The 25926-nt window shown below is 46.1% G+C and overlaps 1 protein-coding gene across 5 annotated transcripts in view; it reads left to right on the forward strand.

The window, feature by feature from the left end:
* bnc2 (basonuclin 2) overlaps positions 1-25926 on the forward strand; it is a 161436-nt gene that overhangs the window by 56063 nt on the left and 79447 nt on the right. For 2 of the 5 annotated variants that reach the window (XM_037117063.1, XM_037117147.1), the window contains exons 1-3: positions 9474-12306; positions 13417-13767; positions 17582-17644. In XM_037117063.1, coding sequence (XP_036972958.1) covers positions 11974-12306; positions 13417-13767; positions 17582-17644 — 747 coding nt within the window. In that variant the 5' untranslated portion in view covers positions 9474-11973. Of the gene's footprint in view, positions 1-9473; positions 12307-13416; positions 13768-17581; positions 17645-25926 lie in introns of those variants that run through there. The other 3 variants (XM_037116835.1, XM_037116991.1, XM_037116921.1) reach the window with 3 other exon arrangements.

Raw genomic sequence — 25926 nt, forward strand, 5'->3', positions numbered from 1 at the left:
TGTTAGTTTTCTAAGCGCGTTTGGGTTTTTTTTTGTTTTTTTATGCCTTGCTTGTTTTGTCAGCCAGACCAAACGCGATCCTCGGTTGTCTCATTTTCCACGACTAAAGTGTGTCTTCAGTTAATCCTCCAGTGTAAGCATGGCAGAACTTAAAAGGCTCTGATTAGGCTGTTGTGTCCCACAGGTTGGCTAGATATAAACTCGTGACACACTCACGGTGCCCATACGTACCCCGGAGACCTCTCTTTGTGTTAATTAAAGGAGTCTCAACTGCAATTAGCAAGGCTTTACAATGAGCGTACCCACAGATAGACACGTACGTGCACACGGGTACATGCACGCACACACCGAAGCAGACACATCCAAACTGCGAGCGCATTAACAGGCCCGCAAACACTCTTTACAGTTGCTTAAGTATCGCCCATTGCACCGTGCTGTTGGGTCAGCCGCACCAGGCTGTGGAGACGGAACACTGCAAAAGTCCTAATTTGCTTAATTGTTGAGACCGAAAGTCTTATTTTCCTAAAAACAGATGACAAAACTTTCCAAACGGAAAACACAGGATAGGTGGGAAGCCAAAATCATGTTGTGTATGTTTGGAAAGAGTAGGGGAAATGAGTCGGGCTGCTTGCAGCTGAGAAAATAGTGTTTTGATCTTAATCTTATTTTTTTTTTCTGTCAATACAAGTGCATTTGTTGAAATGTTCTCAGATCAAGTTTAAAGAAACAACTGTAACCCACTGGAGAGAGATAGTTGATTGTTGATTCTCGTCACCCGGATTGGCAAATACTGATTTGGGTTTGCGTCCTATCTGAGCTGCCAACCCAAAATGTCAATATCTGACGATCTGGGTGAGACTCACCAACTTTCCCACCTAGTACAGGTTGTGTAAAAGGGGTTTAGGCCTGGATACTAGTTGATTCTATGTGCTACTCGTGTGTGGAAGGACTATTAGCGGACCTTAGTCCGACCAGCCACTGGCGTGATTCTGCAGCAGCCCCACAAACTGAGCGGCTGTGTTCCCCTCCCTGCTCGACCTAAACATAGACCCCGAGTTCATGGTGGCCAAATGGCCCATCATCCCCGGCTCCTTATGTACCAAATTAGACCCGAGCTGTCCCAGTGTGCTCCAGCCTTGTCTGCAGGAAATCAAGGCCAGGTGGAACTTAAGTGAATGAAGCCCCACTTTGGCACATTCTAGCTGGGGAGATGGTGGCAAGTGCAAGGCCCCCCCTGGAGCCTGTCAGACACACACACACGCACACACAGGTGCCATTACCTATTTGCTGATGTTCACACAGGGGCACAAACTCACAGTGGATGGGCGCTGTCAACTCTGTGGTAACGCTGCTTAGCCACTCCACTCCCATATTTACTTATTTATTGGCAGCGATGGCCGCGATGACAGGGCCACTCACTCTCAGAAAGCCTCCCAGGCTCCGCGACGTCCCTTCAAGCGGTAGCGTAAAAATTTTAAGAGCCCCAGGCCTGGTTTGATGATTTTGACGTGAGTTAGCGTGTAGTCGAGTTGTCGGGTGCATTCAGGGGGCTAACCGTTCTAATGCGTTTACCCGCCTCGCCTCACGAGTGTGTGTGTGTGTGTGTGTCTCAAAGCGAAGCGAAGTGTCACTTAATAATTTAGCCGTTGGTTTCGTCCCCCTCGCCATCCATCCATCCATTCGCAGCCTGTTATGTCTTGCCTCTGGGAATGCGGCGGCCATCCCCCTGCCTCTCGGGGAGTGATAGAACGAGCAGAGACAGGTGACAGAATCCGGTGTGGTGGTGTGTGAGGACAAAGTGAGAGAGATTGACTGCAAAGGGAAGAGGGAAAGACAGCAGAGCGAACATAAACGCTCGGAAACAGACGAGAATTAAAGGCGCTCGAGGTGATTTACGAGTGACTGGAAGGTAATGAACAGCAGCCACTTTTTTTTTTTTCAAATCGAAATTTTTACAATGCAGCTTCATTACGCATAGCGTCACGTCCATTCTGTCATTGAATCCGTGTTACGCGTCTCGCGTATTAAGGCAATACAACGCTGACGGGCAAAAAAATGGAATATATGCCCGGGCTTTACACACAAACACACACTCGCACAGCTGGGTTTCTGGCGTCTGTGCTTGCCAGATGTAGACAGCAGATCATTCTCTCTTGCTCTCATCACTGTTTTCAGACTAATAGGTTCTTGTTCTCTGTGAAAGTGGTTCTAAGGCGAGAGCGGGAACTCAAAGCCTGCACGCCAAACCTGTGGCTACGGTTATAATAATCAAATAATGTAACTTGGCCACGTGTAAGAATGTGTGTTAATACACGAGAGCTTTCAACAAAGCCTCCCAATGCCAGTGGCCTCCTATATACTTTAATATGACTTGATGTTCACTTAACCCCCCCTCTTCCGCGTAATTGAAACCTGATGGTGGAATAATAATCATATATTTTTTTTCTCTTGCTTTCTGCATTCACTAAGCTGATTTTGTGCCGGGGCTGCGGGATAGTATTCAATTACTAGAGGTTTTGGAGGAGGGGGAGGGCGCTGTGATGAGCATTACACTTCCAGCCAAATGACTTTTTAATACTCGAAAAATACAAGAAAATACACTACTTTTGAAGCTGCAATCTTCCAGCGTCTCTCCTCTTAATACACAGAGTTTTAAAAAGACGTAGAAGAGGTTTGTGCTGAGAGAGAAATTTTGGAGCCCAAACTTTTTTTTATTTTTTCCTCTCGAACCCAAAACTTTGCTTGTTGCTTGTTTGCTGAGTGGTTTCACTACCACAGGATGATTTGTGTGACATTTATTTTGCGAGGTTTTTTTTTCCGGGGCCGAGTCACAAGTGTTTGTGTGTTTGTCGTGTTGTTAGCGGTTATGTTCCCTGTCATGTGTGTGCCATAAATAAAGGCTCCCCTGGCTAATGTAACCCACATGTTTTTTTGTTCCCACCTCCCCTCCCTGCTCGGCATTTGTTCTCTCGAGGAGGATTCAGATGGTACGCAGCTCTTCTGGACCGCCTCGCAAATTTTGTGAGGTCATTGAATTTTTTTTTTCTTTCTATATCAAAAGCAGCCGTGGACTTCCCTTGTTACTCACAAAGGCTAACCGGGATAACGTGCGATTCCAATTACATCACTACCTCACCACTTAGCAGACGCACAGCTGGTTACTGATGACCTCTCCCGAAACATTTGGACACACAGTCATACCCAGACTTCAGCTTAAGACTGATAAATTCCTGTTTGGTCAGTTTGACAAAAATGATTCATCTCATATGCTGAAGATAAGACGACCCTGACTACAACATGACTCCTTCTTTTCCAGCACCTGGATTTGGAAGAGAACTCGCGACACGCTTAGCAGAGAAGAGTCCTCATCCTTGAGGCGAGAAACAAAACCTAAGTCTCTCACAGAGACTGTACTGTCACACACTTGGAGAAGGGTCAGAATTATCTTTTGGCTTTTGTCAGACTGTTTTTTGTGCTCATTTACATCCTGTGACTCTAGTAATTCTTGGCTGCCCGACGGATGATTCGTCCCCTGCTTGTTTTTTTCCAAGGGAAGCTTTTGAACAGTTTTCATCCATCAGGAATTTATTTCCTATGTGGCAACCGTGTCCTTCTAGAAATTACAGCAATACGGCAAAAGCAAAACACATTTTCTATTAACATGCTGGGGAAATGTTGTAGCGTGTACCAGTAAAATGTTCACTGACGACATAATTCACGTGCTGAGGGCCAAAATATCGATGTCCGCTCGTAATGTCTGTCACATCATACAGTTTTTCATGGCTGTGTTCAACAGCAGCACTTGATTAAACAAAGACACAGTCTGCAGTGACTCGAAGCATTAGACAGGATCTGTTAACATTTAATTGTAACCACAATCCCGACCCTTAACCAAAACCTTTTAGGGCTGACTAACTCAAAAATAGAAACAATAAATGGTCTTGACAAAACTAGTCTAGCAACAACAGGACTAAGAAACAACCCACAATGCAACACTGTCCGCAGTAGCCAATGCACTGACATTATGAAGGGGATGGAGCTTCTGGGTCTGAAAACCTTCAGGTTTAAACCTTTATTCTTTCTAATGACCAGCAGGTGGCGACACCACTGGTTTCAAAAAGGTTGCATCTAAGCATATGAAAGAAATACTCTCCTTCTCACTTGATTTATTACCTCAGTAAAAACGTTTTCTAATAAGTTTATGGTCTCAATCACCAGTTTCAAGTCTTATTCATTACAGCATGATGATGGCTTGGTAAACGATGACCCCAATTAGAGTAAAATACACGATAAAGCAGGGTATGCGGCTACAAGGTGATTGACAGGTAGCTATCATGGGGTGTCCCAAGGTTCTCAGTCAGATCCAGTCAGGATATCCTCCACAGCTCCACCATCCTGTCACTTCTGGCTCCAAGAATCAAAGATGGCAAAGGCCATAATGTCACAGTCAGTCTTTCCGTTCAAACAAAACACCTGATCCTGGGAAAACGTCATTGTCGAGCCTTCAAAAGTACAGCAATCCTTATGATAGCAAACAGTTCTGAAGGTGACTGTAACATTCGCTGACAGGGTGCTCTCTTTTTTTTCTGGGCAGCGTGAGGAGAAAGTGTCTTCAGCGAGAGTCAAAGGGAGCAGAAAGCTTAAAGAGGTAAAGATATATTGGTGAGGTCAGAAGAGGAAAAATCTCTTAGAAGAAAAGTAAAAAAAAAAAAAACAGATTAATGAGAGATGAGAAGTTTGCAAAGAAAAGGACTTTGTCAAACTCTCAGCGCTGGTTTCGGTGGAGATCATATTGGAGGCTGGTGGTGGTGGGGGGCTGTACAATGGGGGCGCTGGCAGGGTTGCCACGGCAGCGTTCCGGATGGGCAGGCGGTCTCCTCTCAGGGGGTGAGGGGGGACGTGGGGCTGTCAGGGAGCCTGGCAGGTAGAGACACAACGCCCTGTGACTGGGGGGGAGCACGGGTCAGTGAGAGAGGACAGCAGCGAGGGGATGGAGGCAGCAGAGGGGTGAGGTGGAGGCCTGTCTGATGAGGTGAGAAGAGGGAGAGTAGAAGGGGAGGGAGACATGAGGGAAGTAAATGAGGGTGGACGAGGAGAAGGGCCCGAGATGATTAGGGGAGAATTATCCAAGTGTGAGCGTGGATGACTGTGAAGTTAGTGGAGGAAATAAGAGGGAGGAAGAGCGAGAGGATGGGCTCAGGGTGCCCTGATGTAGATGTCTGCGAATTTCCCAGAAACTGCACAAGTCAACAGGCAAGTGATGGAACTCAACCTCTTCTTCGCCTGTTTCTTATTCCTCTCCTCTTGCGTCCCACTAGGGTTGAGTCAAGGAAATATCCAAACTTTCCGCGTGCAGCCAGTGGGTAAAATGTAAGAAAATCGCTAACGTCAACTCAGACAGTGAACAAAAAAAAAGCCCAGTTATCTTTGGTTTAAATGCCTCAAGGTGTCAATGACATTGTTGACATCATGCTTAAAGTTTCATGTGTCCGTGGAGCGTTTAACTTCTTAAGGCCTGGGTGCAGGCGTGGTAACGTTAGCAGCGGCTGAGCAGAGGACTTGGCTTTTGGATTGGAGAGTAGAACGATTCAGAGATGCACCGATTATTTTTTATTTTTCCAGCATCCTTCTCAACAGTAGAACTGGTTGCATCACACCGTTGGATGTGGACACACTGTGGATGTTGGTGTTTTAGTTTCAAAGTGAAAATAATTTAAGTTAAAAGTTGCATTTGTTGAGCCTCCATTACGGACATAACTGCCTTCCTCTGCAAAAGTCCTGTTACTCATAGACAACGGAGCCTAGCGGAAGTTTTGCAATTCAAGGTCATTCAAGAGAAAAGAACATGGAAATCTAAGAAAGTCCAAAATATCTTTGGCGATGTCTCAGTTTGCTTTAAACCAAAAACTCATCAAGTAAATGACCAAAAGGCACAAAATTGTTTCACTGAGAAAGACTCATGGTGACTCACAGCAAGCTGGAAACATACTTTTGTTTTCTTGCTGGCCGTGAATTGAGAAGCTCCTTTGTTTGGGTTTCATTTTCTTACTTAATGTGGACATTTGCTGATCTGCTTCTTCATTTTTAAGAGCAAACTTGATTTCTTTGGATTTGGTGATCTCTCCTCGGGCTCTGGGAAATTTCTTTTTTTTTTCCCCGGACATCTCATGTTTCATGAACCAAAAGATTGTTCCAACAGTGGTGACACTTATCAGCTGAAACCCTAGTCTGGAAGATGCACCGCAGATAAGATACTGGACAGTTTATTTTGGAGTAACTCACAGCCGGTTGGGTAATAGGTGTGTGTGTGTGTGTGTGTGTGTGTGGGGCCGAAGGTGCGCGGCAGAAAAAGGTAAAGTGAGGGAGGATTCGCTGTGATTTGGGGAGAAGAACAATGGTAGGGTCAGCTTGGTGCCTGCAGGGTCACGTGTGCTGTATATGAGTGTGTGTGTGTGTGTGTGTGTGTGTGTGTGTGTGTGTGTTTGCAGTCCTACATGTGCACCAGTCATTGGTTGGCGCTGATAAAAATAGCAGTGTTGCCTCCCGACCTTATGAGTTTTTCCCTTCTGGAAAAAAAAAAACAAACGTTAGCACGCGGAGCATCCGATACGCAACATGTCGCCATCCTATGTGACCGCAAACGCAGCTGAAAGTCATATAGAACTCATGAGGCCTGAAGAAGACGCTCCGCTGACTTTTTTTTTTTCTCCTCTGTTTTTTTTTTCTTTCTTTTTTTCCACAAAGGTGCACTTATTACTGGAGGCCGGATCGCAGTGATCAGTGACACAGACAATCATGTGGCTCTCTCTCGTTACCCTCAGACCTTTCGGTGCCCTCGTCTGTGTCTGGCTGCGTCTTCCTCACCGCCTCTGCCTCTCCAGTTATCACAAGCGAAGGGCTGTTCCCGTCGGTGTCATATGATGTCTTGTGGCCCTGTAGTGGTAGCAGAACAGGGACAGTTCTATCCCTGTGCCATCTGATCGACACGCCATCCCCTTGTCACATGCGCACACGCTGCCTGCTCGAGTGTGTGTGTGTGTGTGTGTGTGTGTGTGTGTGTGTGTGAGCATCATAGTATGACCGTTAATCGGGTCATCGACAGTACCAGCCTTCAGCCATGTGCTCCTGCTTATGTTTCCAGTTTACTGTACAAAGGCTGCACTCACTCCCCTGGAAATGCCACTTCCCACCAGTGTTAAATGATGATTATCATTGTTTTGGTCTGTTTATTTGAAATAACTTGACCCTGAATGGTCCAAAAAAAAAAGAAGAAAAGTTTGGATTGCTAAACAGCCAGCAGGATGAACTCCTGTAGCACCCTGAAGTAAAGCACTGCTCTCTCACTGCGTTTTTCGAGAAGCATCCTCCTCAGCAAAGAGACACTCATCAACTTTTTTTTTTTCCCCTGACTGGCCTTAACCATTTATTTCTGCGGCAGATAATCACCGTCACTGCACAAATTATGTTGTTCCACTCTCCTCTCACTCTGCCCTCTGCCTCTGTCCTCCCATTTGCCCTTATTTTAGTGCGTAAAAGGCCAATTTGAGTTTCGCTCGGTTGTGATTTCGTTCCATGAAAATTATCCCACCTTAACAAAAACAAAACAAAACAAAACAAAACGCGGAAAAGTAACACAAAGGACATGCATCGCAATTATGATTTGCCGAGGACGTCCAACCTTCTGTGTTCTTTCACTTTGCATAGAAGATTGAAAGCAACGTACTTTACTCCTCAAGACTTAAGAGCACAGAAGAAGGGAATTGGTTCTCTTGAGATTATCCTAACAACTCACTGCCTGAGCTGTCGCACCCAATTTACCCATTAGATGTCAATGTTTGGGAAACAAACAGGCGGCGCTGAGAGCTTTGATGGGTGTAATAACGTGGGCTTAGTGATAGACGGCGCCTCTTGAAACACACTTGGAGCTCACGGTCAAAGGACAAAAAGGGCAACAAGAGGTGACAAATATTCAAAATCTCTCTTTAAAACAAATTTTTACTCTTTCACCTGAAATGCTCGGCGAACATGAAATACTTGTGTTAATCTGTATTTTGTAATAACAACTTTTTGACCGGTTCGACCCTGATTTGTGCTTTCCTTTAAAGCGTCCGTCCACAGCAATTACAGAAAAACATTATTTTACATCACTGTATGCCACTGTTAACTGTACTATGTATAGAGTTAAGCACCAGAATTCAAAACATAATAGTCATGTGCATTAAGAGCAACTCAAGTCACAAGTCATGCTGTGGGCAATATGTGATCTAATTGTATTTCCTAATTAAAATATAAACCAAATTTGAGAATTCTGGTTAGTGTAACACTTCATGAAGTGATATAATGGCTATCGCTGCCAAAGTACATCAGAAATATGACTTATTGTGTGTGAATTCTGAGAGTATTCACTCTGCTTGTCTTAAGCCATCAATAGAGATTCACTCAAGGTGAAGTACTGTCAAGGAAATAACCAAAATAAGGAAGTACTGAGTTCATATGTTTCCCCAAATGCCAAGCGGAGAAATTCTCGAGTCTTTAACAAAGGACAGACTTATAATCAGGTCAGAAGAGCTTCCTTCTTCCGATAACACCAGTTTAAGACCATAAAAACTCAAACAGTGAGTGTAGGATGATCCAAATCTTAGGTAGTCGGTCGTTGCGGGATTGATTGTTTAACGTGCTGTCGGCATTTTTCACCAAGACGTCTTGAGTTTGTTTCATATCGAGCAAGAGGACCGGACACCTAGCGGGAGCAATGCTGCATGTTTGCTGTGAATTATGCTGCGCGCTCTCTACGGACGCTTGTCTTTGCCCTTACGGAAAAAAATGATTTATTGAGTTTTCTTTCGTCGAATGTGCAATGCATTGTTTGTGTTTCGTGTTATTTATAGTTTCTAAAATGTAATTCTGTCTCACATTTGTTGTCTCTGCATATGTGGATCCCATATTGGACTATTTTATAGTTTTAAGTTTTGTGTTTTGTTCCTTTTTGTCTGCTGAATATTTGGACAAATGTGTCATCAGTATGTCTCAATTTCAGCGTCTGTCCTTTGCATTTTTTAGAGGATCAACATATACCCGCCAATTTCCACTGAAAATTCTTGACAATGCCTGTCTCTGACTTGCCCGGGTTGTGGGTTTGCGCCCCAGACTGAGCTTGTGAGTGGCTGGGGAGCGAGGATGCTGTGGCAGAGCCTTAACCTCACGCACACACTCGTATCGATCAGTACAAGCCTCAGTGACTGTTGCTACAGAGCCGGCTGCACTCTGTCATACAGGGCTCCCCCCTGTCACCGGTCAGCGGCAGCTGAGAAAAGGACTGCAACCCATCACACCCCAGTAGCCGACACACACCCATCGGCCTCTGGGTTAACACGCCGCCACCAACCCATCCCACCTCACCGCCCCCCCCATCCCCTTTTCTCTTTCCCTCTTTCTCTACCTCACTTTTCCTCTAATGAGTTGCAACACTGATAACGAGCCTGATGATCTTCCATTGATTCGGCTATCACTTGCTTGTCTGGTAATTGATCCGTAGCTGAGCCTCTAGTTAATTATATGGGCTTCGACATGGACCCCTGCCCCGGGGGGAATTCTCGAGTCCTGCACAATAATAGTTTTAATAAAGGAGCCCGAGGATCTCCCGCCTGCCTTCTTCTACCCCATCCCGCTTCCCAGCATTTTTTTCTTCATCTTTTCCATTTCCTTCTTCCTCCCCGTTTCCCCTCCTAAAATGTCTCCATCTCCGTATTTTCACTCCCGCGTCTCCTCTTCGTTTCCTCTGTCATCACGGCCATTACCATCAGCAGGGCCGGGGGGGGGGGGGGGTGCAGAGAGTGAGCAATATTGGCAGAGTCCACTCCTCCCTCCCACAAATAACAGCCATTAACCAGCCAGGTCAGAAGCTGAGCCACCAGCTTGACTTGAAACACTGAGTGCCACTCGACAAACCCACAGACTTGCACATTTACAGGGGGAGAGGGAGCGAGCGGGCGAGCGAGAGAGGGAGAGGAGCGCGAGCCGCAGAGCAAAAAGGAACCTCGGCCGCTAAATTGTCACTTAATATAATTAGCCGAAGCCTCGTGCATTACCTTTTCAATAAGTTGTTAAGAGCGGAGCGGGCGGCGCGCGGACAGGAGGTGACACATTACGCCTTTTTTTTTTTTTTTTAATTTTTTTTTTTTTTTATGACAGGGCTGCTCGTGGCTTCTGACAAGGCGCGGGGCCACTACGCAAAGACAAATGGAGAAAAGGGTAGAAAGGGTGTAGTAAAAGAAAAGATCCAGAGGAGTGGAGAAAAACATCAGCGGAGACAAAAGCAAAAAAGGATTAAGATGTAGGCAGGGACGGAGGGAAAGCAGTGAAGATGTAAATTGGGCTCAGACAAAAGACACAATTGCACATTTTTCAAAGTGGCGAGACGCACACTGCACACTTTTTTCTCTCCGCCAGCAGAAATCCCTTGTACATAACAGTAACGACCGGTGTGATAATCTCGGGAAAGGTTAACAGTATACGGCCATTAGTACACCGCACAAAAGGCTTTTAACAGAGCGACCAAGTACCTGTCTACAGCAATTTGCCACAAAATTTGGAGTGACTTTATACACCAGAAGCCATTTAATGTAGCCGAGGAGAGAAGTTCTCTCTCTCTCTCTCTCTCTCTAGGTCCCTTCCTCTTTTGTTCCTCGGCGGGCGGAAAGATCACAGTGACATCTCCCTTTCGCTGCCGACCGAGGCACCTGGTCTGTCATTTCTCTAATGACGGCGGGGTGAAAAAAAGACAGGGTGGAGAAGAGGAGATGGGCGATGTAAAGGGAAATGGGAGGAGGAGGAGTTGGGGAAGGGGGTGGTGGTGGTGGTGGTGGGGGTCTTCATTGTTTGAGATGTGTCCTATGCTGTGTCAAAGGAAGCATAGATCTCCCTCCTCTTCTTTTTCTGTCTTATCCTCCTGTGTGTCTTTTTCTCTGTGTCTGCCTCCCTTTACTCCTCCATCCCTCATTTTATTCCCTTACCTTTGCTGCTGTGGGGACCAATTTGGCTAAAATGGAACCTCTTCCTCATTTTTTTCTTAATTAAAATCTGAGAGCCTCCGCGGGTGGGTGGGCGGGCGGTGGTGGTGGTAGTGTGGTGGTGGAGGGGGGGTTTCCTGTGTGTGTGTGTGTGTGCTCGCGAGCGTGTGTGTTCATGAGCGCACGCTGGTGGCAGATTGCCTGCGTTCCATTAGTCTTTCATTAGAGTGGGTGAAAATCAAACAAAGGCACCAGATTTTTCAGAGATATAACAAGTCTATTGATATTTTTCTGTTTATTTTTGCTTGGTTTTTTTTTTGTTTGTTTGTTTTGTTTTTTGGGTTTTTTTTCGGGGGGGTTTTATCGCTGGCCTACAAATCAGAAATAGAAACCACTTTCAGCTGTGATCAAAGAGGCTTCTGATTGAATACAATCCTGCCTTTTCAATCTCTCAAAACAAAGAAACAAATACTTCATAACAATCTGCAACGTTTTTTTTCTTTTTTAAAGCTAAAACTGAGCTCTTCTGCTGAGCACCGTGTGTGTGTGTGTGCATTTGTGTGTGTGTGTGTGTGGCGGGATGGTCCCTCAGGGGAACTAAGTTGCTCTGAGACGTGCCGGCCACTCGCAGCGCAAATGGTAATAAGGCAGGGGGACAAACGCCTCCCACCTCTTCTCCTGCTCTGTGATAGCGCTTGCCCCCACCTTCCTCCCCCTAGCAGAGGAGGGGTGTGTGTGTGTGTGTGTGTGTGTGTGTGTGTGTGTGTGAGAGAGAGAGCGTGCAGCGCGATGTCATTGAACATCTCAGAGTGGAGCGGCACAGTTGACTCAGTTGAGCCTGCACCGGCCGGCCGACACGCACTCACACACACAGACACACACACACACACACACACACACACTCAGACACTCAGACACTCAGGGAGAGCCACCGTCTCTCTCTCTCACTTTCACTCGCTCTCACATGCTCTCACTCTATCACACGCACACACACACACGCGGAGGCTCAGGCGCTCAGCTCAGTTCCTCAGCGGCTGCAGCGGAGTACAGAGGAGTCAGAGAGAGAGAGAGAGAGAGAGAGAGAGAGCAAAAGAGAGAGGACAGGCGGCGCGGCACGGACATCGAGAGAGGGACACAATCACAGAGAGAGAGAGCGAGAGAGAGAGAGAGAGAGAAAAGGAGAGAGAGAGAGAGAAAGAGAGAGAGAGAGAGGAGCGGGAGGCAGGGAGAGCTGGATAGCTGGTGGCTCACTCCCACACCTCATCTTCACTTTGCTGGGACAGGCACAGAATTGATGGTAAGAGACATTCGTGCATTTTATTGGCTCAACTGTTTTTCTTTACGTGGAGGTTTTTTTTTTTTTTTTTTTTTTTTTTATTTTACAGGACTTTTACTTTGCATTTAGTAAATTTTTATTTCTTTACTTCTTCTTTCTTTTGTACAGTTTTTTTTTTTTTTTTTACATTTTTGAAAAACTGAATTTGCTTGCATGGATGTTCAGATTTTCTGTGAAAGTGTTTCTTTACGTTTCATATTCGGTCGCCTGTTTGCTGGTTTTTGGGTGAACAATCTAGTTGAGCGCGTGTTTTATTGTTATGTTTCTTCTTTAAGACTTCTTTATTACACAAGAAAAGAAATATGAATTACACAGAGTGCGCTGAATTACGCGCACTGTTTTCATCCTGTCTGCGTGCAGCATGTGTTCAGTCTTGAGTGTGCCGAGTGAACTTTTTCTTTCCCACTTTTTTTTTGGGGGGGGAATTTCTCCTTTCATGTCAGAGCCCGTCATATCCGTGTGTGTGCATGCAGGTGAACGTGCGTTTCTTTGCGTGTGTTTGCGTGCGAGCGTGGTTTGTGTCGAGTCTGTGTACCAAGTACAAAATGACTGACAGATGGATTAAAGCGAAAAAACTGAGGCCACGGGCAACATCACGCACCCCTCCTCGCTAATTCCCACAACCCCCCCTCTTTTTCCCCCCTTTTTACTCCATCCTCGCTCACCTTCTCGTCAGCCCCCTCCTCACCTCCATCCTTCTCCCCATCCTTCCCCACTTCCAGTGCTCTCCTCATCTTGCCCTGTCCAAGACGAGGCCCCCGAGGAAATTCACTGCAAGCGCTCTTTTCTCTCTCTTCTGGAGAATTAACTCCACACACACACGTGCACGCACACACACACTCCTCCGCCACCAGAGCTGCCAAGAAACCTCACACACATCTACTCCCTCAACTCCCCTCTGACTGTTATCCTCCTGCTTGAGACCCGCACGAGACGAAGGGGGGGGGAATCCAACAAGACCCCAAAAGAACCCACCTTCACTGACTTTTTTTTTTTCTTCCTTCTCTCCTCCTTCACACTCCCACATCCCTGCTGCCCTCCCTCTCTGTCTCTCCCTCTCTCTGTCTAAAGTCCAAGGAGGCAGAGTTGGATGTGAGAGGCAGTGAGTGCGACACAGTCCCACAAGAGCCCAGCACAGACCCGGAGCCGCCCAGGCCGCCCCCAGCCAAGGCTAACGGACCCACCGGCACCGTTGGCGTTTGCACGAGCATCCCCTCCAGTAACCACAGTAGCGGCGGCACCAGCGGCAGCGGCAGAAGTGGTCTGGGTGGCGTTAGCATCGTTAGCAGCAGCGCTGAGGGAGCAGGCGAAAGCTCCATGCAGTTCAGCACCAGACCGCCTAGTGCTGAGCAGCCGGGCTTCATGGGGACATGGCAGCAGCAGAGCACTGACAGCAACCTCCTCTACAGAATGTCCCAGCAGGTACGTCAGCTCAGCCTCACCCCCCCACCTCACCCTCTCCATCTCCCATCTCCCTCTCTCCTGCTTCGCCCCTTCTCGCCACATTATCAGCTCCAGGAGCAAACTTTTATTCTTCTCCTCTCTCGGTGTTTGTTCAGACGTTGACTGTTGTGATTCTTACAACCTCTTGGTCTGTGTGTGAAAAAACAAACAAAAAAAACAGAGCATGTATGTGTGTCAGTAGGTGTGTGTATGTCAGTCAGGGGGTGGGGGGTGGTTGTGGGCAGTGTTGTGTTTTATGACATTTCAAAATAAGGATATAAGGATACTCTCTTTTTTTGCCACTTTTCAATCACTTTTGGAGTGTATCAGATTGTGATGTTTGTTTTGTTGATGTTTTACACACACACACCGTGCCTGACTGTGTTTTCAGTCCTCCTGTGTGTGTGTGTGTGTGTGTGTGTGTGTGTGTGTGTGTTCCTTTGCAATTTGACAAATTCTGCTATTTTCTGCACTGTAAAAATTACAAAAAAAAAATATAACGTTTTCTTAAAAAGACACATTTTTAATGCAAAATCTGCAGGACTCCAGATAGTTCGTTTTATTTCACCGTTTGATGGATTATCCCTTGTCCGGATTCGTTACATACATGCTTAAGTGTCCGTAATTGGTCTGTGAGGCGGTGTGGAGTTTAAAAGCAAAGCAATAGCAGTGTTTTGGTAACCTCAGTGCCGATAAAGACTCGGGAAGGGGCACCCCTCTGGGACCGGCTAATTGACTTCATGTGGCCGAGGCAGGAAGCCCCTCGCGCGGCTACAGAGCAGCAGAGGAGCCGCGATCGAGCGCGGACTCGCCTGGAAAAAAAAAAAAAAGTCCTGATGATAACGGACAGCCCGCACCGGTGAGGAAAGACCAGATTTCCTCCAGACATGTCTCGTCTCTTATCGCGGATGTTACACCAAATTTCTCTTTTGTTTCGCAGCTTTTTCTTTAAGAAAAAAAAAGAAAAAAAAAAAGTTAGAACTTGAGGGTTATATATTTTTTTGTGTGGTTTCGTCGGATAAATGTCAGGTAAGGAGGAGAAGAGGAGGCGAGTTGTGTGTGTGTGTGTGTGTGCGCGCGCGCGCGCGCGTGTGTGTGCGTGTGTGTATGTGTGTGTGAGGGGGAGACAAGTAAAGATAGAGGATGGTTGTTAGGTTGCAGTTAATCATTGCGGGACCTGCACGCTCTCCGTACCATGCACATGCTGTTACGCGCTCAGGCCACGGCGGCTCTTGCGCAACAGCTCCGCCGCGGCTCCTCCGCTGGAAAATGATGGGAAACTTATTCTGTCACCTTGACGTGCATTTATAGCCCGGGGAGTTCAGGTTTTTGTGGGTGGGGGGTTATAATCCCAGAGCTTCCAAATCGTTTGGGTGAAACTAAAAACGCACCCTGATGTCACTTTTGGGAACATTTACGCACTCTTCTGCTTTTCACTCAGCCTAAACTTTACCTACATTTTCTGACCGAATCGCATCCTTGATTCAACATTTCCCCCCGGCCACAAGCCCCCGTCCTTCAATTTCCCTGTAGACACGACCACACAGACTATTGATACGTGAGCAGGGAGAGAGAGAGAGAGAGAGAGAGAGAGAGAGAGAGAGAGAGAGAGAGAGAGAGAGAGAGAGAGTAAGGAGAGCGCGCCCCGGTATGAAGCAGGTGGATGGGCCCCTGCGCTCAGCATCTGCTGGGACCCCACGTTTGCATCCCCAGTCCTTTTTACAAATGCGCACCGTTGTTCCAATATAATCAGCTATGGGACTCGCTGTTATTTAGCCTTCCTCGCACCACTTAGAAGACATCTTCCCATGTTTAGTAGGCATGACATAAATTCTCCGAAGGAAGCCTGTTCCTTGACAGACTCGCCTTCTTGGAATCTAACCGATAATGACTTTGTGTTTGCCGAAGCTGGCGCACCCTGGGGTGTTGGAGGGGAGAAATGCGTTCTGGGCTTGTGTTTCAAAAAAAAAAAAAAAGAATAAATCTTCCCCCTTCTCCCTTAAAGATCAACTGGGTGACACTAGGGATGCGGTATTTTATCGTTGTTAGGCCAAATTATGTTTCCATCTGATCGATGGAGACGCGAAACAGCTCTGCGCAGTGCGTTTAGGACAGATGCGGCTGTGGTGAGGTGCAGGGCATCACCAAGTGAACAAAAAAAATAAATAATAATAATAAAAAAACATTAAGTAAAAACCTTTAACGCTCGTCGTGAAGCACCAACACAAGGAGAACAATATGGTTTTAATACGAATGTAGGGATTTATCTGTCCCCCAGATCGAGATGGTGTAAATGAAGTGGTTGTTTTTGAGCAGGTGTCTGATCATCTGCGGTGAGCGACGAGAGGAAGCATTTTTTTTATTTTTTTTTTTTAAATTCTCGAATTACGAACCAGGAGATCTCGTCGTTTCTCCCCCTCACGGTGTTTTTATAGCACAAGACACTTCATATAAATAAAAGCAGCACCTGCCTCCTCCAGCGTGAAGGAAAACGACTCAAACTAAAATCAGCTCAACTTTAAAAAAACGAATGTCAGCCTCGGAATGGATCGATTTCCCCTTTTTTCATTGACTCCTGCATTCAAGACATCGCACCCATGTATTTTATACTTCGCCTGTAATTATGAATTACATTTCCATATTCACCTTCGACGTTTGCAAGACAGTGAAACACCAAAAGAAATAAATTTATATATATATGTATTCAGCTACAGATGCAGAAATATGAGGAACAGATGAAAAATAAAGGTGAATAAAATCATTTCCACTCATGTTTTATTAAGTTTGCGGTGTTAGGATTGCATATTGATAACGCATCCACAGGCAATCGTGTTATTCTTTTTTTTTTTATTATTATTGCCGTTTTTTTTTCTCTCTCTCTCTTTGAACAAACGAAATTAACAACAGGGGCGATGAAAGCACGACTGCGAGCGAATAATTCACACCTTTTCGCAACAGGCCCCTTAATAGGCTTTTAATCTGTGAGGGAACTTCTTTTTCTTCCTCCTTTTTTTTTTATTTTTTAATTTATGTGTTATTTGTTATTTTGCAGCCCTTCATAATCCACGCGAGTGTCAACAGGAAACAACACGAGCAGCATGCAATTTAAATGAAATCAATGGAATGGATTCGATAAATACTGCCTGTTTTTTTTTTTGTTTTGTTTTTTTTCTCTCAGCTGCCTAATGTTCAGGAATCGGTGCACAATTTATTGTTTTATATACAAAACACTGTAAGAGGGAACTTTCATATTTATTTTTTTATGAATGAAATAAACAAAAACAAAAACAAATGCAAAGATTAATTAGGAGAGGAATTATTTCCCAGGCATTAACGGAGCGATAATATTTGGAGCCTTAATTGACCCGCTGCTGTACATGCGTGGCTGTGAATATCGACCCCTCGCAAAGTTTAAAAAAAACAAAAAAAAAAACAACCCGCAGTTAAGTGATACTCCGAGCCTAATTGGTTCATCAGGGATAATTCCCCCACAATACAGCAGCCGTAGGCCGCGTCTGCTTTCTTTTCTTTTCTCCCCCCCCCCTTTCTTTATATTTTCCCCTCCGCTTCAAGTCGGAGGAATGTTGGGAACAAGTCATGGTTAGAGAAGCTCGTAAAAAGAAAAGAAAAGGAAAGTGCTTTAACCTCCACCTGAGGATCTGTTGCTGCCACCCAGGCTTACAGGCAGACCTCGGAGGTGGAGGAAAAGAAAAGGAAAATAAATAAATAAATCAGTGCATGTCTTCAACCTAAATCTTCTAAAATAGCCCTTCTTCCTTTTTCTTTTTGCAAGGGTGCTGTAACGCGGCTTCCTTCCAAGTGCGACAGGTCGACTATGGGCCGAGACCTGGAAGAGGTACAGTGGCATTACAGCTCCTGTCTGCTCTCAGTGCTGCCTGCTGCACCTCACACCCAGACTCCTGCGTGCACACCTCAACACAAAGGCTCTGTCATGCACAAGTAGACTCATGTACAATAGAAATGCATGCAGAATTTCACATTATAATAATAACATAACTATAATAATATAAACATTTATTTTTTTTAGTTTTTGCATTACCTAAATTCGTCATGCTCCTTTTTAAAATTGTCTTTTAGCATTTTCTTTTTCCTAAAAAATCATGCATTTGCACGTTTCTTCTTAAATCCTGAAAAATTCTATGAAAACTAAACTAAAAAGCAGAGAGGGATTGTAATAAAATCAATATTTATGTGTTTTTATATATATATTTTTCTCCCTCCACCTCAATAAGAAAGAAAAACTGACAACTGGTGGTCGTTTTCAAAATGTCTGATCTGGATACAAATTCTTAAACGGCGTGCAGACGTTTTGGCATCGAACACACAAATATGTTAGCTTGTTTTTTTTGTTGTTTTTTTTTTAATATGTAAAACATTCCTTCGTATCTGCTCTAAATTTCTAAAGTTTGACTTTCATTTCCATCTTTCTTCAATATTTTCTTGTGTTTCCGTGTCTTGTCTCGTGTGTGATCATTTTTTGTTTGGACCAATACGACAGTCATGGTCGACTTTCCCTTTATTCCAGTCGTGTCGTTGATGCAGAGCAGCCCTCGCAGCCCTGCCTGTGTGTGTTGAACCTTTTTGGTGAGAGTGAATGCTGCGAGCTCTCAGGACACGATGACAGACGTATTTGTGGAATAACATGCTCTGCTTTGTTTTGTCTGACTGAAGAAATGAGGTTGATATTATCCTCCTCGGTGCAGATCACAGGACGCGCTAATCTGCCCATTAACACACTGATACACTTGGAGTGGTGCGTGTGTGTACGTGCCTGTGTGTGTGTGTGCACACGTTGTTTGACACAGCGGGGTACATGTTGCATATGTGGTGCACATGCACTGCTTCTTACCAGTGTGTGGAACTGGGAGGCAGTGATTTGATGCATATGTGTGGAATTATCTACAGTCGGTGAACGTGTGTGTGTGTGTGTGTGTGTGTGTGTCGTTACACTCAACTGTTATTATTTCCATGTCTGTCTTTGATGGGTCGTTGCACACTGAGCATATGGATGCCTATATGTTCATGTATCTGGTATCAGGCGTGTGTGTGTGTGTGTGTGCGCGCGAGTGTTCCGACGCTGAAGTTTGCTCGCGTGTGTGCGTCGAGGCGTTTGTGTCTGTGCTTTTGCCATTTATTTTTCTGAGTGGGTGGTTAAATACTCATATGCCAGTTGTGTGAGTGTGTGTGTGTGTGTATGCGTGAGGAAGAGAGGGAGAGCGCGTACAGTTTTGTGGGTGTGTGTCCTCTCTCTTTTGAGCGTGTGTGTGTGTGTGTTTCTGCGTGTTGGCTCTGGCTCCATGTGTGTGTGGGTGCGAGGTGAAGTGTCTCTTGGCTGGCCTTGGCTGGAGAGCTGGAGGAGAGCAGAGGTGAAAGAGGAGATTTGCAGAAAAGACACGCACCACTTCCCCCATTACTACTTTTTCTTTTTCTTCTTCTACTACGTCTCGGTCGCTCACTGCTTCTTCTTCTTCTTCTCACTCGCTTTAGCTCCCTCTCCTTCGTCCCCACACCTAAACCCCTCCTTTTTTCTCTCTTCTTCTCGAATTATCACCCCCACCTAAAAACTCCTACCTCCTCCTCCACCATGCAGATCGCTTCATTCTGCAGCTACTGTCTTTTAAGGAAGGGCTCTTGAGATCGAACCCCGTGTAACAGAGGGAACACTTGTTTCGTTCAACGCGTTTACAAGATTACCACTTATAATAATACACAGGACACAAGTGTCAGAAAGGGGCGTAATGTTTCTTCAGTGAGGCAACGTGACGGGCTGCTTTCGTCCTGCACCTGATTGGAGAAAGGTTTAAAAGCTTCTCCTCCACCAGAACAGATCCCACACCGACAGCACCTGTCTCGAGCTGTGAAAGTCGCGGGTGTTTTTTTTTTCTTTCTCGTACTTGCGCTCTTTAATGCAATTATTGCAGCGCCACCGGCCAGTTCGGAGGGGTGCCAGATAACACGAGCGAGGCGCCGAGAAAAAAGGGCCACTGTGGCATTCGGTCGGCGAGCATCGCTCCCCAGTCTTTGTGCATATGCAACAATGATGTTGTGAGTGTTTCCTGAAGGCAGCATTATTTCTGCAGGAGAGAGCACAGAAATGGGAGAGTCGGACTGAGTGGGAAGGTGGCTGCAGCTGCTTGTATATTTACTGTATGTGTGTGTGTGTGTGTGTGTGTGTGTGTGTGTGTGTGTGAGCACTATTAAGAAGCCATCTAGTTTGAAGGAGTGGGAGGATGCACAAGGTCCCATTCATGCTGTGGTCCCCACTATATTTACCCAGGCACCAACCAGGGAGATATGACGTCCGCAACATTTTTACTGGCTTTCTTAAATCTGTTTTTCACCAACACGTCCTTTCATTTTTATTGAAATCTGATGATGCATTAAAATAATTTGTTTGCCTGTTATGCCATTTAATTTCTCCCCCCCCCCACCATTTCGTCTACAGTACGCATCCACAGTACGCATTTAAGTGGACAAAATCAATGTCCATAATTTTATTTCCGGCATATTTTTTATTTTTTTTTGCTTTTGCGGAGACTGCTGAGGAAAAATCCGTCAATACGTCTCCTCGTGCAGACACCTTTAGTCTCCTCTCTAAAGAAAGAGGGAAAAAGAAAAATCTAATCTTACTCTCGTCTTCATGTTACATGTGCGGTCTTTCAAAAAAAACCAAACAGATAAATAAATAAATAAATAAATTCCACTCCTCACATAGCCATGATCATGTGTGTCCCGGGTCATACAGTAACCTCTGCAGCCGTGCCCTGCAGGACCAGCGCTATGGTTAAGCACCGACCCTGACGCTTGTGTGCGCGACCCGGGGCAACCAGCAATCAATAAGCATCATGTGAGCATCACTCACGGGGTCCATGTCAGCTGTTTCCTGTTTTTCCTGAGGAGATGGCTGCCTCACCGCCATGGTGAATGCTTGAATAATGGGGAGGATACAGAACGTAGAAACACCATGATGGAAGTCAAAAGGCTCTCTTTATCGTATGTCTGGCAGGGCAGCGCACTGTGCGTTTTGTGTGTGCGTGTGTGTTGAGGAACGATAGAAATGCAAAGCCATCTGCTCCGCTCTTATCAGAGGGCTGAGTGGTGAAATCTACTATAGCTGAGTCTTTCCCATGGACTTCTTTTAGTCCTGTGTGGGCATGCGTATGTAAAAGGAAAGAAAATACAATATCTCTTCCCTCTTGTAGATCTGTGTTTACTGTTATTATACGAAAGGCTTTTTTTTTTTTTTTTTTCCCTCGACAAAATAATCAATATCACACTGGCAATCTGGAGAGATATCTCAACACGTAGGAAATAAGGAGATTCACGTGGTATTTTAGGCTGTTGTGTTGTGGGACCAAAAGGTTTATTTAGCCTTTTCTCTTAAATAAATGCTGGGTTCACTGTGGCAGCCGAGTTTGGAGAACCGATGCACGTGTGTCAGATGCGATTAGACCCTCGCTGCACCGAGAAAGGAATGCATGTCCAATGGTATAACATTTAAAGAAAAAAAAAAAAAGTCTGCATTATTTGTGTGTGAGGATTCATTTGATACATTTTAGCTTTTCTAATGCTGATGGCTCTTTTCGCCGCGTTTGTCCTTCTTTCCTTTCCTGCGTTATTTCTTCTCAAAAAACAGGCGTGTGAGTTATTTGTCTTCGGGCTAGTTTCCTGCAGAGGGGAGAAGTCGCCGGTGTGAAGAGGAAGTGTGTGTTTGAAGGGCCGGTCGCTCAGGATGTCACCACCCCACCACTGGCTAATGAGGGGGACATAAGCACAGGGCCAGGGCAGCAAATCATACACACACACACACACACATTCGCACACTCTGACACGGCAGGAATGCAGCAGCTGTCACCAAGGTCCAGGCAGTTATGAAAGGCTTGACGTGTAATTGTGTGTGTGTGTGTGTGTGTGTGTGTGTGTGTGTGTGTGTGTGTGTGTGAGGTGGCAGCACCGCGGGGTCATGGGGGCGTTGAGAGCTGGGAGGGGCCCGTTTTTTGGCTTTTGGTGACCCGGAGATTTGCCACCGGCAGAGAGGATCATCACACCAAATTGACTTAAGCAAAAAGCGAGTGAGAGGAACGAGAGAGGTTCGGTGGTATTTTAAGACGTGACCATATGGCAGAGACATTGTTGTTGAGCCCCCAACCCCCCCCACCTCGTCCTGCGTCCTGCAGAGGAAGGTGACATTAGGTGTGACCTGCGCTAAGTGACAGGAACTCGGGCATACTTTCACCGCGGCTTCTCCCTTTTCCTGTTATTTCTCGACTCCTGTTATTTTGTTTTCCTTGGAGCCGCGCCAGCGCAACGGGCAAATCGGCGGCCTACTATTTTTACATCCGTCTTAAGGACCCCTGTCTGCTTGCTCTTGCCTGCCAATTTGCCCCATCAGCAGTGGCAGCGAAGAAGAAGAGCTCTCAAGGCACCGAGCCTTTCATTTTTCTTTCTTTTTTTTTCCCCCCTGTTGGCGATGTGGCTAATGCTGTCACTGTTATTTGAAAAAGCACTCAGAGTGGATTGCTATTATTATTGTTAAAACCATCATCATCATCATCAGGCTTATTTATGGTTATAGATAATTATGGTAATTTTGTTCAGGGCTCACAGTTGACGCCGTCTCCCCCCCCCCCCGCTAGTCCGACATGTACTGTTCAGCATGTCCGTGTGTGTGTGTGCGTTAGTATTGTACATTTTCGATGTGGTGGTAAATTACTGAAGCTGTTGTGTGCAAAGAAAATGGCTTTCCAACAAGTTACGGTGATTTCACAAGTGAGGTGAGGAGAACTTGTTACATCTCTTAATGCATACGTTGAACTCTGCGTGGCTTGTGTGTGTGTGAGAGGTAAAGAAGAAGGAGGAGGAGGAGGAGGAAAGAGGCTTCCCCCCCCCCACTATTTTTTCTGTTCCACTTCTTTCTCGCGGTCCTTTTTCGCTCCCATGTTTTACTCTCCCGTCTATCTCTGCTCTGTTCTGTCTCCAGCTTACAGTGGAGATTTGATTGCTAGAGGCCCAGGGAGGATTTTAGGGAGGTTCTGGAGAAGGGAGGCTAGTGGTACAGGCTGTGGTAGGCTTGTAGCCAGCGTACACACACACACACACACACGCAGACACACACGCACACACACACACACAAAGATGTTCAGTCCTGCAGGCGTAGATACCTGCTTTCACTCTATTATGTCCTTTTCTCGTGTAAATTGCTTCCTAACCATGTTGTCATTTTAACCCTCCGAAAGAACCCGAGTCTAAACTCATTAGCTACTTTTTCTTGTGAGCAAAGTGTTAAAGCAACATGTGCAAGCATTTGTTTGTGCTCTCTGCTGACTCTGTAAAGATGTTTGCGCTGTTGGATTAATAACATTTAATGGCCACTGTTAAATGCAGCTGCCTTGGCATCCCACAGCTTGTGTTTTTCTGGCAAACTGAGACACTGGGTGGCTTTTGTTTTTTGTGAGTATGTGTGTGTGTGTGTGTGTGTACGCAGTGCAATGAAATACCACAGTGTGTGTGTGGGCTGGATGGGAGAGGCACTGTGTGTGTGTTGTCACTGAGCATACCTGTTCATTTAGATGCGACCCCCAACACACACACACACACACACACACACAAACACTGAAACACACACACACACACACACACACACACACACACACACACACACACACACACACACACACACACTGCTGAATTGAACCCTGCTGCATGTGAGCTGATCACTTATCGAGCAGCATTTCACTTCACTTTTCGAACAATCCATAACGTCAATTAACTCACAAATGATCTAGTTAGCGTACCGTGATACACATCAATTGGTCTGACCCTGTATCCGCGGCAACCGGCCTGGGGTGGGAGGTCGCCGTGCGTGACCTCTGGCACTGCTCATTGTCAGCCGTCCACCTCTCGTGGCACTTATTGTGCGATTGAAGTGACGGCTTCAGTCTTTTCAAAGCGGGCCAAAGTGAGAATTCTTGTTAAGAAAAAAAACCCTCTGTTTTCCAGCATGTGTTAAAGGATTTTGTGTTGTTGACACACAGGTGCGCACACACACACACACACACACACACGCACACACACACACACACACACACACACACACACACACACACATATGCATGCGCTCGCTTCCTCTTTGTTGATGTTTTTCTCTGTAAATGGCCTGAGCTGCCTCTTCCATTGTCGGGAAACACACTCAGCGATAAGTGCTTTGTTGGAGCACATTCGCTGCATGATGTGTGTGACTCTGACTGGCATTTAATATTTCATGGCATTTAATCCATTTGCTATGTTTCCTCCAAATACAAAAAAAGAAAGAAAATCTGGAGCTTTTGTTTCTTTTATCCAGGCCATTACTTCGCAGCTTGTTGATCAGTTCAGATTTGTAAAGGGTGGCATCGAGGGATGTATCACCTAGATTTACTGCTATTTTCCCGCACGACCATCGAGCTAATAAATTTAGCATCTTGTTCGTGACTTAATCGGGGGCCTTGTGAGGTCAAAGGTGATCCGGCATGCGACCGGATATAACTCAATAACATAAATAATACAGCGAAAAAATCACGAGCAAACGGCTGTGAGATTTATTGCGGGGAGGAAAAAAAAAGAAAAAGTGAAATGGGAGCACTTAAAGAGCAGTCAGGTTCACAGGATGCAGCGGCAGAGAAAGGATAGCGCATTATGACAAAAGAAGGAGGAAAAGGATCCGGCGGCTTGTGCATCAGTCAGAAGGTGAGGACGAGGCTCTCTTTGAGATCAATTGGTAATAGGCTGAAGTCACAGAGGCGATTAGAGGCGTCGACTTGCCTGTGTTGTAAATGCTGTCAGATCTGTTAAAGGAAGCCTAATACCTCTCAGGTTGAAAGCTGTAATAACATCAACTGTAACTGGATACGCGGGGAAGTGCAAGTGAGACTGTGTGTGTGCGTGAGTGAGTGGAAAACGAACGGGAGGAAGGAGAGTGTTTGAGGTCCGGCGTGTATGCGTGTGTATGAGTGTGTGTGTGCGTGTGTGTGCGATGTCTAGGTGCGCACTTGTTTGTGTGTACGCGGCGTGGTATAAAGCAGCAGCAGCACGCATAAAGGCGAGAGCCGCGGGGCTGCTCCTGGCATTTTTTTCGGCCACCAGATGCCTGTCACTGCTTTGAGAAAAAAAAATGGAAAAAAAAAAAGAGAGCAGGGGATGAGGAGGGGAGAAGGACAAAGAGGGGGGAGGGAGAGAGACCAGAGGGTGGTGGTGGGGGGGACCGCTGTTCAAATCATGTCACGTAGTGCTAATTCATCCAGCCTCATTAGAGAGAGGGAAGGGACCAGAGGGCCTCTCTCAGGACAGGGCCCCGGCTCAAACTCACTAACACACACACACACACACAGCCACACGCAGATATATGCAAACGCACATTGTCTCAGTTTTTTTCCTCTTGCACATACTTACACACAGATGCAATTTCTCTCTTCCTCACACACACACACACAGGAGGGTAGACATACATACACAGATGACACTGGCACATGGCGCAGTGCGGGGGCAGTTTGGGGAATAGAAAATTGCCTTCTCAGGAAGGCCCCGGCCAATTAAGGACCTGACCGTATTGAATGTCAAGTGTTAATTTGGGCCCCCCCACCCCCCCCACCCGTCCCTCCCTCCTTCCCTCCCTCCATCCCCCACCCTAACCCTTCAATTTCCCAGCAGTGGTGGTTGTGCATGGGGGGGGAAGTGTGTGTGTGTGTGTGTCCCAGAGATGAGCAAATACATGTCAAGCAAGAGCTGATTGCCTGCTCCGTATTATGTGTCGCAAGGCAAGTGGCAAATGTGCTCCCTCCTTTTAGCCTTTCGCGTAGCCCCTGAGGGACGCCGCGATGGAAGGAGGAGGAGAGAGGGAGGATTAACTGTACCGCCGTGATAAGAATGGGGGGTTTTACACTGGGGAAAGAGGGAGAGAGAGAGGAGGGGAGTGAAGGGGACAGACAGACAGAGAGAGAGAGAGAGAGACAGAGAGAGAGAGAGAGAGAGAGAGAGAGAAAGAGGGCACGGGGTTTGTTTGATCTCATAGGACTGGGTGGTGACTTTGATAGTCTTTTAATTGCCTTCATTTTCGCAGAGGTGACGCTCCTGGCAGACACT

This window comes from Acanthopagrus latus, chromosome 1, assembly GCF_904848185.1.
Source record: "Acanthopagrus latus isolate v.2019 chromosome 1, fAcaLat1.1, whole genome shotgun sequence".
In the NCBI taxonomy this organism is placed as follows: Eukaryota; Metazoa; Chordata; class Actinopteri; order Spariformes; family Sparidae; genus Acanthopagrus; species Acanthopagrus latus.